We start from the raw sequence: 13,868 nt of genomic DNA on the forward strand, positions 1-13,868 counted from the left end.
TCCCATTTGTTTGACCTTAAGTTATCTTGAGTTTTACTAAAGTGCAAAAAAGCTAGAAGCTTCTAAGCTAAATTGGGGGAAATCCTTGATACGTGGGGGGTTTTGTGCACAAATGCTTTTTTTGCAGTATCTCTGTGAACATTAGGGCAACTAACAAAGCGTTCATAATCTCACAAACAGTGTGTAGTCCTCAATCCAGTGCTACTATATGTCCCTGAACATTTTTATAAGATTGTGGAAGCTTCTGTCATGAGGGTGGTTGTCCTGCCAGTCTGTCTTGTACTTGGTTGGGTCAGGCTTTCAGCTGCCTGCAGAGCAAAACAAAGGGGAAATTCAGTTAATGTGGGAAATCTGTCCTCATTATTCCCTTGTGTCCTGGCTGCCAGGGTCAGGCTGCTTCCATCGCCCTTATAACCACACACAGGTTCAGTGGTCACTTCCATGTCCTGTCCTCCTCCACCTCTGGAGCCTGGATGCCCACCTGACTGCAGCTGTGAGACTCCAGTACCAGTCATTGATCTCTTGTTGGTTGCTGGACATCAACAGCAGTGTCTTGTGTGGAAAGGAAAGCTGAAAAACAAGCAGAATTTGTGGCATTCCTTGCCAAGGCAGCAGCTGCAGTAAAAGGAAAATCATCACCACTGAATTCAGTCCCTGCATATTGATTTTTACCCTCTTTCTTCCCACACAGAAAAATTTAGTCTTAATATTGAGTGAAGCCAGAGACTGTACAGTACAGAACAAGTGCCAGTCTTGTCCATTGTTTCCAGTCAAAGTTGACAGCTCATTCTGACCTGTTTGGAGGTGAGCAATTCTCGGCAGCTCATCCAGTTTCCACCATATTCCATGTCCCTAGAGCTCCTTCCACTACCATCATCTACAGGTCACAGCTTGCTCAAAGAGCTCTTTGTCATAGCTGACAAGAAAAGAGCTAACACAGCCCCAGGTGCAACCTTGGAAGAGCTGACTTTTAAACCCCTGCAGAGGGGGGTTGTAGAGAGAAGACTGGTCCCTGTCAAGGAATCTGCAGCCCTCAGGGAGTTGGATGCACAACATCTGTTGCAATAACATCCACATCTTTTTCATTCTCTGTTTTTCTATGTGTTCAGTCTGTAATCAGTGTAATTCATTGTCACACGAGTGTGGGGCAGTCCCCCAGACCTGTGGCATGATGAGGACATGTCAGAGTCCTGGTGGAGCCTCCTCACTGAGCTAAGTGAAGCAACCAGCAGCCCGTAACCCCAGAGTGTGCAGGAGGCGCCACTCCACGAAAGGAGAAGTACCTGCATCACTCAAGAAGGGAAGGGTTGTCCTAACTCAGACTTGCTCACTGCATTTTATCACCACTGCCATCATCTCGGTCCCTCTGCTGCTGAGACAGCTGAAGACCTCCTTACAGGGCTGACTGCACTGGCACTTCTGCCTGGCACAGGTGGGAAGACTTACACTGAGGAGCCCTCCCTGGCTCCACGTGTGGCCAAACACTTTATCCACTGAGCACTGGTAGAGCGGGTAGACAGCCTGGCAGGACAGTTTGTTGGAGTTCAGCAGGTGCAGCGGGTGGCAGGGCTTCGCTGCAATGAGGATATCAGAGAACAGGAAGAACATCCTGCGCTTCAGCTCTTCTCCCTTTGCAGGCACCACCAGAAGCCAGCCTTCCCGGATATACCAGCGCTCTGGGCATGGAAACAGAGACAGCTGTGAGAGCTGAGGGAGGGCAGGCAGGAGTAAAAAGGATGTAATGAGACAAACAGGAATACGGGGTGAGCCACCCTTGTAAGCTGCTGTGTTCTACATCAATTCCAGCCACTAGAAGGCACTGGATGTCAGCTGGGTCCGGCCCACCAGCGCTGATAGCGCCCGTGCAGAAGCAGAAACCAGCTCAAAACATCTAGTGTATGAGGAGCAGCTGAAGTTGTTATAAATCTGCTATTTTAACTAAGAGGATATTATCATATGCAAGTCTGTTTAAAGTGATCAGAACAAAAACACAGTTTGAGAACAGTATGCATACCTTTACATTAACATAAGCCTTCAGAAAACACAACATAAACTATCTCAAATTGTGTTACCCACTTGTTTGTCATTAGTGGTATAACAGAAACTAGCTTCTGGTTTGAAAACTTACCATTTTTCCCTTGTTTTGTTTGTGTGTGCTAATAAAACAAATAAGCTCAAAAAACCTCCCCAAAGCAAAACAAAACCATATTTCACAGATCATCTAACTATATACAGACCTACAGTAGCAAGAAAATACCAATTGCAGATTACTGTTCTAAAGAGAAGGCATGAAAGGAAATAGAAAATGAGGAAGGTCTGCATAGGCAACCTTATCAACCTCTCTTGCAAAACAGAGCCCAGTGTCATCCACCTATGAAATTAATTGTGATAAAAAAAGAGCAAAAGAAAGCAGGAGGGAAGTAATCAAAATAATTTGATAAACCTAGCTGTAAGCAGCAATTAAAATTAATAATAATGAAATAAATAAAATAAAGCAGGACTTCTTACTAAGATTATTGTGGAAGATAGCCATCAACTCATCAGAATTATGAGGACACCTGCCAGGAAGATTATTTATAAAACCGTAAATCCATAACAAGGTATTGCCACCTGATCTTGTTTAGGAAACATCTGCCAGGGAATTTCAGCCACTCTTTCATGCCTTAGCTTCTGCATGAGCTATAAATACCTTTTAGAATAAAAATACAGTGGATTTCATTGTAGATTGTGTCTTATTTGAATGCAACAGTCACAAAACAAAGAAGCAAGTGAATTCCTGCTTAGCTTATTCCACTGGAATCACTCCTCTTACCTGAATAAGAAACTGAGGAAGACTGAGGAATCAATCCAGGTTTAAAAAAACAAATAGGAGGAAAGTGTCAGAAGCATGGGGCTGGGCTGGGAGCTGCTTCCCTCAGGCTATGCTGTGATCAGACTCACAGACATACAATCTGCCCAGACTGTACTGGAAGTCTTGGAATATAGATCCATGCCCAGGTGTACGAGTTCTAGGAAGTTGTTGTGAAAGAAGGGCAAGAAAATATCCCAGGGGAAGCTCTGGATAACAGAACAATGTGCTCAGTTAAGGAGGCAGTTCTGGCTGATACAGTATTTGTCCTGAATGTGGAAGGCAGCAAGAAAAGCAGGGTCGCCTTAGTGGGAGCAGGATATCTCAGAGACACTGGAAATGAGAGATACCCCTCTCCAACACTCCCCCTTTGTTCTGAACCCACAGCATTTTGTTTTCTCTCATGTTCCTTCCTGGCAATAGGACACAGTCTTAACTGTCCTGCAAAAGCTATTTTGTTTCTGGAAAGCTGGCCCAAAACTAGCAAGCGCCAGCTGCCTCTTACATTTGTGCTTCTCATATCCAATGATAACTATGTAACTCCAGCCAATGGAAAACATGAGTACAAGAATTCTCTGTCCTAGATAATGGAAATGCCTTTACTGACCCTCAACACTTATCCTACTATGTCTAGGAATTTTCAGAGACCAAAATAATCGGTGGACGAAACACTTTGACAATGGCCATCTTTGGTCTAGTTATACTGCTTTGGGGTGTTTGTTTGAACTAATGTTTGTTTATTTGGGGTGTTTTTTGGAACTAGTCTTATTAGTTCTAACATTAATCAGGATAACTGATTGACCTTTTTACTTACACACTAGCCCAAGCGTGCCCAGGCACCCCCACACATGCTTCTGCTCAGCATAATCAGAGCATACCTGTGTTAGCTCCCTTTCACCTGGCAGCACCAAATATTCTAGGGACAGGAAAGAGAATTGTAAATTATTTTGCCCATTGATTGAGCATCTTTGAGAATAACCTCTGATAAGTAAACTTTGTTCTACTTATGCTGGTTTGGTTGGGAAAGAGTTATCTTTTCCCATAGTGGCTGGTTTAGATTTGCACTGAAACCACCATTGACACCACAGGGATCTTTTGTTTATTTCTGTGTAGGCACTGCTCAGTGTCAAGGTTCTTTTCTGCTCCTCAAGCCACAAGTGAGGAGACTGGGAGTGCACATGAATGTGGGAAGGGTCACAGCTGGGACAGCTGATCCAAAATCCCCAAAGGGACATTCTATATCATATGGCATCATGTTCAGCTTGTTATGTTGGGGAAAGAAGAAGGAAAGGGGGGAGTTTTAAAGTGCTGGCTCTTGTCTTTCCAGGTAACTACAATGTGTGGTAGAGCTCTGGTTAGAGCCCTTTCCTTGAAATAGCTGAACACCTGCCTTCCCATGGCAGATGGTGGATGAATTCTTTGAATGGTTTTGCATGCATGAACAGCTTATGCTTTACTTGTTAAACTCTCTTTATCTCAGCCCACGAGCTTTGCCTGAGTTTTTCCCCATCCCAGTGGGGAAAGACTTTTTCATCCAAAATCCACACATGTTAATTACAACTACATTGACAAGTGCCTTGAGGTTCTTGCATTAGAGACCTTCACACACAGTGACTTAACACTCCTCTGCAGCTGCAGCACTGTGCCTGGATAACCTCTGCAATAGCAGAGTTGAGTAAAGCTACAGGGGAAACTCCAAATGACCATCTCATAATTGCTCAGACAGGGCACAGTTCTCACAATATTTCCTACACAGCTCAGAGGGTGGTCTGGGCATGGAGAGCACCCAGTCACATCAGAGACCTATCCATTGAAATGTTCTTACATGCCAATGACTGTGGCTTTAACTATCCCAACAATCAACACAAGCACAGTGATTTCTGGCTCAGTTTAACCATGCAGATAAAAGAAAATTCTTCATATGAAGGGTGAGTGCAGAATGCCATTAATCTTGTAACTTAATGTGAACAACACCACAGTTCTTGTGCCTTTGACACTCAGGAACCTGTGATTCCTGCAATGGAGAAGGAATAATGCCACTGCTTACACTCAGCCAAAAGAATTTAGTGTCTCTCTTTCATTCCCACCCAGGACTTACACTCCTAACTTTCTTTCATCAGCTTCTCCTATCTGAATGTCAGGCAATTAAGCTGTTGCTTATCCTAACTCAAAAATTCTTAATTAAAAAAAAAAAAAAAAGGAAAAAAGAGTGCTTGAATTAGTAGTCATAATCCTTTATCACCTATCTGGAAATCTGGAATTTGGGCAGAAGGGGAAAATTGGTTAATGTGAGTTGAGTCAGAGATGGAGAACATACATACACGTATCTCAGCATGGCAGAAAAAAAAACAGAGTTGTCAGTAAGACCCACCTGCAGCCAAAACCCGAGTCTTTTGTCCTTTGAGCAATTTCTGAACCCGAAGAAGCTGCAAGGAGTTCTCTCTCTTATCAAAGATGTCTTGGACCCAGTGAGATACCTCACAAACAGATTTCACAGTCTCTGAAATTACAGCAGCATACTTTGAGGTTATCACAAATGAATGTGTATTTCACCTTATTATACATCTTGCTAAGAAAAGACAGCATGAAATTAGGAAGAAAAGTTTTAAACCAAGTATCAACAACAGCTTATTCAGAAATTTCTGTGAAAGATTGGACTAGAACACCTCCAGAGGCCTCTTTCCAACTAACAATTTTGCAGCTCCAGAAAACACTTGCCAATGAAACATCAGAGAGAGGACTAATTTCCTGGATTTGGAAGCAAAAACAGGAAAATGCCCTACAAGTGGTGTTAACTGGTTGTAAAAACCACAGAATCATATAGATTAGAAAAGACTACTGAGATAACTGAGTTAACCTAGGATTGAATACCTACTTGTCAAGTAGACATGGCACTGAGTGTCATTTCTTGAACATTTTCAGGGATGGTGACTCTACCACTTCCCTGGGCAGTCCATTCCAGTGTTTAACAACCCTTTCCATGAAGAAATGCCTCCCAGTGTCCATTCTGAACTTCCCCTAGCACAGCTTGAGGCCATTTCCTCTCATCCTCCTGTTGCTTGTTACCTGGGAGAAGAGGCCAATCCCCAGCTGGCCACAACCTCCTTTCAGGAACTTGTACAGAGTGCTCAGGTCACCCCTTTTCTCCAGACTAAACACCCCCATTTCCCTCAGCCATATTTCACAGCACTCGTGCTCCAGACCCTTCTCCAGCTCCACTGCCCTTCTCTGGACTCACTCCAGCACCTCAGTGTCTCTCCTGCAGTGAAGGGCTCAAAACTGGACATGGCATTTGAGGTGTGGCCTCACCAGCGCCCGGCACAGAGGGGCAGTCACTGCCCTGCTCCTGCTGCCCACACCATTGCTGATACTTTCAGGATGTCCTTGGCCTCCTTGGCCCCCTGGGCACCCCCAGCTCATGTTCAGCCACTGCTGACCAGCACCCCCAGGGCCTTTCCCACTCAGCAGCTTTCCAGCCACTGTCCCAGCTGGAGCTGCAGGGGCTGCTGTGACCCAGGGACAGGAGCCAGCACTTGGCCTGGTTGAACCTCACACAACTGGCCCTGGCCCGTGGATCCAGCCTGTGCAGAGCCCCCCTGCCCTCCAGTGGATCAGCACTCACACCCAGCTTGGTGCCATCTGCAAACTGCCTGAGGGGCACTTGATTCCCTTACCCAGATCATCAATAAAGATAAACAGGACTGACCCTGATACTGAGCCCTGGGGGACACTTCTAGTGACTGGATATAGCATGAAGGTCACAAATTATCCTAGAAAATTGAGTCATGTTACCAAGAGAGTTAGAGAATGGCTTGGGTTGGAAGGGATCTTAAAGATCATCTTGTTCTAACCCACCTGCCATGGGCAGGGACCTTCAAATACATCACATTGATAAGGACCATATCCAGCCTGGCCTTGCACTCTTCCAGGAATGGGGCATCAGCAAATTCCTGTTCCCGTGCCTCACAAGCAGCAGAATATAAAAAAACCCAGTTGCTATTTCTCCAACCTAAATATTAGGCCATTTTCACAAGCAGTTACTCCATATTTTTATTCCTAACATGTTCTCAGAGACATCTTGATCAAGATGGAGAAGGAAAATAATAATCCACTAGAACCCCAGAGAGAGAGGAAGATTTTTTTTTCCTTTGGAACCAGGCAGTATTTGGGAGTCAAAATATTCTTAGCAAGGAGTGTATCATTGATCAAAGTGCCAGTACTTACTTGTAAGTTTCTGGTACTCAGCAGTGTCTGGGTTGGTGTTCTCCAGCAGGTCTCTGAAGAAATGCTTGTACCTGAGGTGGAGAGAGCAGGTTTAATTCACAACAAGATACCAGGAACAGCAGCAGCACCTCCTGTTAGAACAGCACAGTGAACAACACTCAGCCAGGAGACAGAGTAAGCCTAATCAGGCAGTTTTGGTCACACTTCATTCATTCATTTTATCATCAAATGTCTCAGCTAAAATAACCCAAGTATTTTGTACATCTGCAAACCTTTGGGTTTTCCTGGGCATCTAATAGAAGCAGACTCACAAATCACTTAAGATCATGAGGCTGTCTCAGAACTCATATTTTGTTATTGCCTTCAATAAGAACAAATTTCTTTTTGAACTATCTATTTTAATAGTATATGAATGGTAGTATTCATACCATATTTCCTGCCCACACAAGAAAATAAAGGCATTTCTATAAGAACTAGGACCCCCTTTTTTCTTTTTTCCTTTCCAGTCTTTACTGGAGAGGATAAGATCTCTGCAAATGCTTTCTCCCAGTAAAGTCAAACAGAAGGAACTTAACAGAGTCACAAACTGGCAGAACTCATACGACCTACTGCATATGTTAAAAGAGTTTTAAAGACATTTGAACATGATAGAACTGATTAATGAAAAAAATTGGACTTTCTATCAAAAAGCTCATACTTTTCCAAATAGTTGGACAGCAACAAATATACTGCTGTTTTGCAAATTTAAAAAAATTATCCAAAGAATTACAGTAAAAACCCACCAATCAGTTTCATGTTTAGTTCTGCCAAGCTGATTAAAAACATTACATAAAGTTACATGAAAGACTGTGGTATCTGATCTCTCCAAGTTATTTTCAAAGAAAAGAGGTGCTCAATCTCTCACGTTTGCTTTAGTGTAGATAAGATCATGGTTGAAAAACAGCTACTGGATCTATAGCAGCAGAATCTGCGTTCCCACCATTATTACCCACACACCCACCCCAGGAAAGGGCTGCCTATGTGTGCATGCAGCACTCTCCTCAGCCAGTCAGTCTGGCTCTTCAAAGGGGAGATGATCATAGAATATCCTGAGCTGGAAGGCATCCACAAGGATTATCAAGTCCAATTCATGCCTCTGCATTTTTAGACAACTCTAAAAATCACAAATATCCAATGATGTTGTCTAAATATTTCTTGAAGACTGGAAGGCTTGGTGCCTCAAGAGGGAGATGCAGCAATCCTGAGTGGATCGGTCCAGGCTCAAAGGTGATAGGCACCATATCTGTGGAAAGCATGCGGCCCTGATAACCACAGAGGAAAGAGAAGCTCTCCTTCATTAATCTCATTTCTCTCCAAAAAGAACCATCTCCAATAGTCACAATGCTCCAGGTCAGCAATCTGCATAAAAATGGAGCAAAAGCATTGCTGGCAGAGACCACCATTTCTGCAGCATTTCAGTCAGCTTGTTTTCATTCAAAGCCAAACTTCAGTAGCCTACTGAGACAGCAGAAAGCATCCAATTCTATCCAAGAGATAGAGGAGGGAGCCAGGGCTAAACAAAACTGCCTTCCTGCGTCATCTCCCATCCATGTACACTGATTCCACTTTACAGGCACATCCTTAGGTCTGTTTCATTGCTATCTCTATGCTCTGATTTTGAGACACAATAGGCAACTTTCCCTTTCATAGAAAAATATGATACAATACTTTTTCTCTTCTTATGCTAATCCCTTGAAGACTCACAATTGCTTACTTACTGGTGCAGCCTCTGCAGGGGCAAAGGAAGCAGATCCTCTAGCTGCCTCCCTTGAAACTGAGGTCGAGTCTCCTGGAGCTTCTTAAATCGACGGAATGACTTATTTTTCCTCACTTGCTCCTGTGTGCAGCAAAAAAGGGATTTAGCTTTGAGACTACAGAAAGAACTATGTGCCCTAGTATGTACCAGAAGCTGGAACACTTCAGATTAGAGTTGAGGACTCCAGGCCCACAAGCATCGACTTCTTTTGTGGCTATGAGCAAGCCACTGCCTTTCTCCTGATCGTTCATATCAATGGGTGTGATCTCTCCCCTCCATACATGAAATTAAAGAAAAAGAGAAGGTTGACTCAGTTAGGAAAACAAGGAGTGCACTTGTGGCTTTTTGCCATGCCTTTCAACAAAAAGCAATGCACATCTGCATTCCTCTCACCTTAAGACAAGTATCCAAAAAGGCTTTCCTCTTGGAAAATGAAAAGCATGAATACATGCATGCAAAGAGGGAAACATCCTTGTACATTCTGTATCTGGGAACAAGCACTGACAAAACCAGGAGTTAAGTGGTTTAAATTCCAGATACATCTGTCACGACTGTGGAATGAATAAATATATATATATATATATATATATATATATTCTGCAGAAATTAGAAATTTCTTGAAAACAGGTTGTATTTGAAGACATAAGTGGGAAGGAAAAAATAGTCTTCAACATAGAAAAAAAAATGTGAAGGAAGAGGAAATCCCACTACTGGGATACAGTTGGTGGTAATGGGAAAGACTAGGAGACCTGACAATTCCTAGAAAGAGATCACTGTATCATAGAGAAAGCCTGGAAACTCTCTAGACTTGCCAGTTAGGAAGGAGTGGGAGTAAATACAGAACACTGTTTCAGAAAGCAGTGCTCACTATATGCACATACATACACAAACACCTGAAAAGGCATCAGAAATTTGAAGCTCTAAGTAGAGAAGTTTTCACCATTTTATTGTGGAAGAAAGCCAGGATTTCATCAAGCCAGAAAAAGTAAGAAAACTGATCTCTCCAGAGACAGAAAACAAATGGAAAGATGTGGCAGATTCACAGAATGGAAAAAGAGAAACCATATGAAGACTAAAGTACATATTTACCTTCAAGGTTTTATTTGCATGCTCCAAATTCTCAGCATAGTGGCCATAAAGATCCAGACTCTGGCAAAAATTTTCCAGTCCTGGTCCCAAATTCCCTTTCTCCAGGTGAAGTGACAGAACACTGGGCACAAGGAGCAGAGATAGCTTGTGAGGGATACATTACTGATGGCATTTTCACAGCTCCTTCTGATTCCTTCCTTTGCTGACCTGTCTTTACCATTCTCCACCTCATAGCCAGTTTCTATACCAAATTTGTGCTTGAAGGTCAGAGAGTAAGCACAGATACCTTGTGGAACAGGCATACTGAGCTTAAACCACTGTCTAGTAACTAGGCACCCAGATATGTGATACAGATCAGGAGTTGGCTGGGGACACCTCCAAGTGCCACCAAGGCCAGCAGTGCTAGAAGTGAATGCCTCTTTTACAAGGGGTTAGCCTTATTTCCCCAAATCTTACTTTCTCATCAACAGAGGGTCCTCCCAAAATAATTACAGGAATTCCATCCTATGTCCACTTACTGGCTGGCTGAATATAAGGACTCCAGGGGTCCAAATATAGTTTCCAACACAGCAGGCTTCAGTGTCCCTTGGGCCTTTAAAATTGTCACAAAGTACTAAGCAGGAAAAAAAAAAAATATTTCAAACAGGTAGCATTCACAAATCATCATAGAATCACTCAATGGTTTGTATTGGAAAAGATCTTTAAGACCACCTAGCTCCTCTCTCGGCAGAGACATCTTCCAAGCCCCATCCAAACTGGCTGCTCACTTCCAGGGATGGGACATCCACAGCTTCTTTGGGCCACCTGTCCCAGTGCCTCACCACCCTCACAGTAAATAACTTCTCCCTAACATCTAATCTAAACCTACTGTCTTCCAGTTTAAAACAATTCCTCCTGGTCCTATCGCTATGTGCCTGTGTAAAAAGTTACTCTCCCTCTTTTTCATAAGCCCCCTTCAAGTATTGGGAGGCTGCAAAGGTAATTAACCTCTGAGGTCACTCAAACGCCACTTGTGGCACACAGCAGAATCCAGAAGTTGCAACCTGAACACTCTCTGGCTTGGAAAACTATCAAATATTGTGACTGTCTACCTAAGATATGCACCATCAGACGTAAGCCTTACTTGTAGCTCTGACCATAGCTGTGAACACATGGCACAGTACCACAGCACTGAAAAGAATTTATTTCAGTATCCTCCAATGCATCTGTTTTTCACCATCTTGTTCATAATTTTTTTCTGTGTTCCTACATTTCATACATCTCAGGCATCTTAGGGTGAGCACCCTATTCAATCAAAACTTAAAAGATTTATGTCTGTGTAGAGGCCAAGGCCAAAAAGCCAAACCCATGAGCTATTGAATATTACAGAGGAGGTAAAAGAAAAACAACAAAAAACCCTTTCAGCCCCAGCAGGTGTCCCAGGTATTAGGGATGTACCACAGTCTTGCTCTTGACTCTTCCCCATGGCAACACGAATAAGTATGTGCTGTCTGGAGGCACCCCCATATCAGAAGGGGCAGAAATACTCACTGTGAGCACCAAATCCAGCTGCTCAAGGTATTTGTGTTCTGTTTCCAGCAGCTCCTTGGCTGTCCTGCTGCGCTTTCTCTCCCAGCGAGCCCGCTGGTCTTCCACAGTGTTTGCTCCAACCACAAATGGCAGGGATGAGGCACTCATGGCAGAGTCAGGGTTGATACACAGGGAGGTAAAGGGTCCTGGAGAGCCAAGCAAGACGGGCACACAGCAAAAGAATAACGTATGTTGCAGGGCAGGATTCTGATCTAAAAACTCAACACCTTCCTAGGAAATAAGGACAGTCAGCTGCCAGCAATGATTATTAACAATTTCCTTTTGCATTCCCTCCTGTAGGCACAGAGGCCCTGTCTCAAACAGAGGAACACCAGCAGGGAGACCAGGCTGTGAAAGCAGTAGCAGTATATGATGATTCATCTGCAAGCAAATCTCAGTGCACAATCCCACATGCAAACCACTGCTTCCTGTGCCTTGCCCTCCCCATTCTTTGCTTGAAATTCTTGTTAAACTCTAAAGTTTGTGGGTGGAAGAGGTACTGTGGATAGGAGTAGAAAATAACAATAAGATTTGTTTTATGGGGGCACTGTAACAGGACTTCCCCCCTACCACCACGGGGAAAGAGAAGAGAGCACTCTTGCTTGTTTTCCCATGGAGGTTACTAAGAAGCCAGTGGTTTGCTTTGTCATTTTCTAACTGTTCTTTGTGCTCCTGGAGATGAGAGAGGCCTAGTAACTGCCGTGAATCACGCCAGATTCGTTCTGCTCTCCTGCAACAGTATCATGATTTTGTTGCACAGAAAAACATTGTTTATCACGCTCAGAGAAAGAGGCATGTTTTAGCAGAACATTAGATATTGTTATCTATTATTATTAGACATTGTTAGATACTGTTCTTTTGATGAAAAGGCAGTGCAGGCAGTTGCACACTTGCCCCAGCATCAAGTCTGCTGTTTTGCTGGAATCTGAGTTGCCTCTGGAAAGTTCTGATTCCCACATGGACAAGATACACTAATACAGAAAGATGTGTCATCATAGAGAAGGATATTTGTCAAACACCATCTTCCAGAGACATTTCAGACATGTAAATCAATATCTGAAACAAAATTTTCAGGACTCATTCAATGAGTTGCCAAAAGTCCAGAGAGCTGAGGGACATGCACAGTGTTTTATAGTAACAGCAGTTTCTCCAGACCTTGCCCTCATATTCAATCACAGCACAACCACAAGCCTAGCCAAGACCACATCTTGGTCAAACAGGGCAGACCTGGCATGGATGGAGAGGAACAGTGCACACTGCAGTGCAGGGAACACCACCTCAAGCTTAGCCTTAGTCCAGAAGTGTTCAAGGCCAGGCTAGATGGGGCCCTGAACCACTCCTGTCTGTGGAAGATGTCCTAGGGCTTTGCAGGGCTGTTGGAAGGAGATGGTCTTTTTAGTCCTTTAAAGGACTTCCCTAACCCTAACCAAAACCATTCCATCATTATATTCAAGTGCAGTTGCAAAATACTAACCAGTAATCGACTAAAGTCCTGCCATTCGCAGAGCGCCTCTAGCCCAGGTAGACTGCAGTCAAGGCTTTCCAGACCAATCAATTTCTTTTAACACATAATAATTAAAACAAACAAGTTATACCAGGTTTGACCATCTACTGCTCACGTAAAGAAATTCTAACATTCCCATTATTGCACAATATATTCTGTGTGAGGTCTGCAGGGTGAGAGCTGTCTGCAGCCTGTGGGTACACTAGAAAACACTTGACCCACAAGTGGCCGAACTGCTCCAGCTTGCTTCTCCCCAGCTCACATTCAAAAACCACTGAACACCCTCTATTACTGTTAACTATCTACAGTACACCATTAGCAGCATCCCCTTCACCATTTCTAAATTTTTTGGGTACCCTCAAAAAATGTCCTGATCTAATTGCACAGCCTCTTTGGTGTCTCAGGAGCATAAACACACGGTGAGTCAGCTCCAAGGGACACATGGCTGCACATCCCACACTGTGAGGTCAGAAAAAGGGGAAGGGAGAAACCCTGGAGCTCACAGCCACTCCTCAGCCACCCGGAGGACTAAAGGAGTAAATACTGCAGGAGTTAATACTGGAAGCAAAACACGCGCCTAGCCTTCCTTAAATTCGCCTGTGCTGCAGGGTATTAAAAGTGTATTTTGGATCAATCAAAACCAAGGGTACTATATTTTTTCAGTAGATGATAAAAGATGCATTAAAAGTCTTGCAGGATTGAACAGAAAGCTACTCTTTACCAAAACCGAAGTATTTTACTTATTATCAGGGTTCTGTTTTGTTTTGGGGTTTTTTGTTGCTGCTATTGTTGTTGTTGTTTTGGTCTTTTTTTTTAATCAAATGAAATATGTTTCAAAT

At 43.4% G+C, this 13,868-nt stretch overlaps 1 protein-coding gene across 1 annotated transcript; it reads right to left on the bottom strand.

Annotated features, from left to right (window-relative positions):
* Positions 1 to 20: 20 nt before the first annotated feature.
* ARHGEF39 (Rho guanine nucleotide exchange factor 39) lies at positions 21 to 11,633 on the bottom strand. Its single transcript, XM_058824471.1, has 9 exons — positions 11,487 to 11,633; positions 10,475 to 10,569; positions 9,957 to 10,077; positions 8,830 to 8,948; positions 7,073 to 7,143; positions 5,220 to 5,348; positions 1,447 to 1,676; positions 482 to 570; positions 21 to 308 (listed from the first exon to the last, which is right to left on the bottom strand). The coding sequence occupies exons 1-9, from the start codon at positions 11,631 to 11,633 to the stop codon at positions 293 to 295; spliced, it is 1,017 nt and encodes a 338-aa protein (XP_058680454.1). The 3' UTR covers positions 21 to 292.
* Positions 11,634 to 13,868: the final 2,235 nt, after the last annotated feature.

The sequence above is a fragment of the Ammospiza caudacuta genome, chromosome Z (assembly GCF_027887145.1).
Source record: "Ammospiza caudacuta isolate bAmmCau1 chromosome Z, bAmmCau1.pri, whole genome shotgun sequence".
NCBI classification, from domain to species: Eukaryota; Metazoa; Chordata; class Aves; order Passeriformes; family Passerellidae; genus Ammospiza; species Ammospiza caudacuta.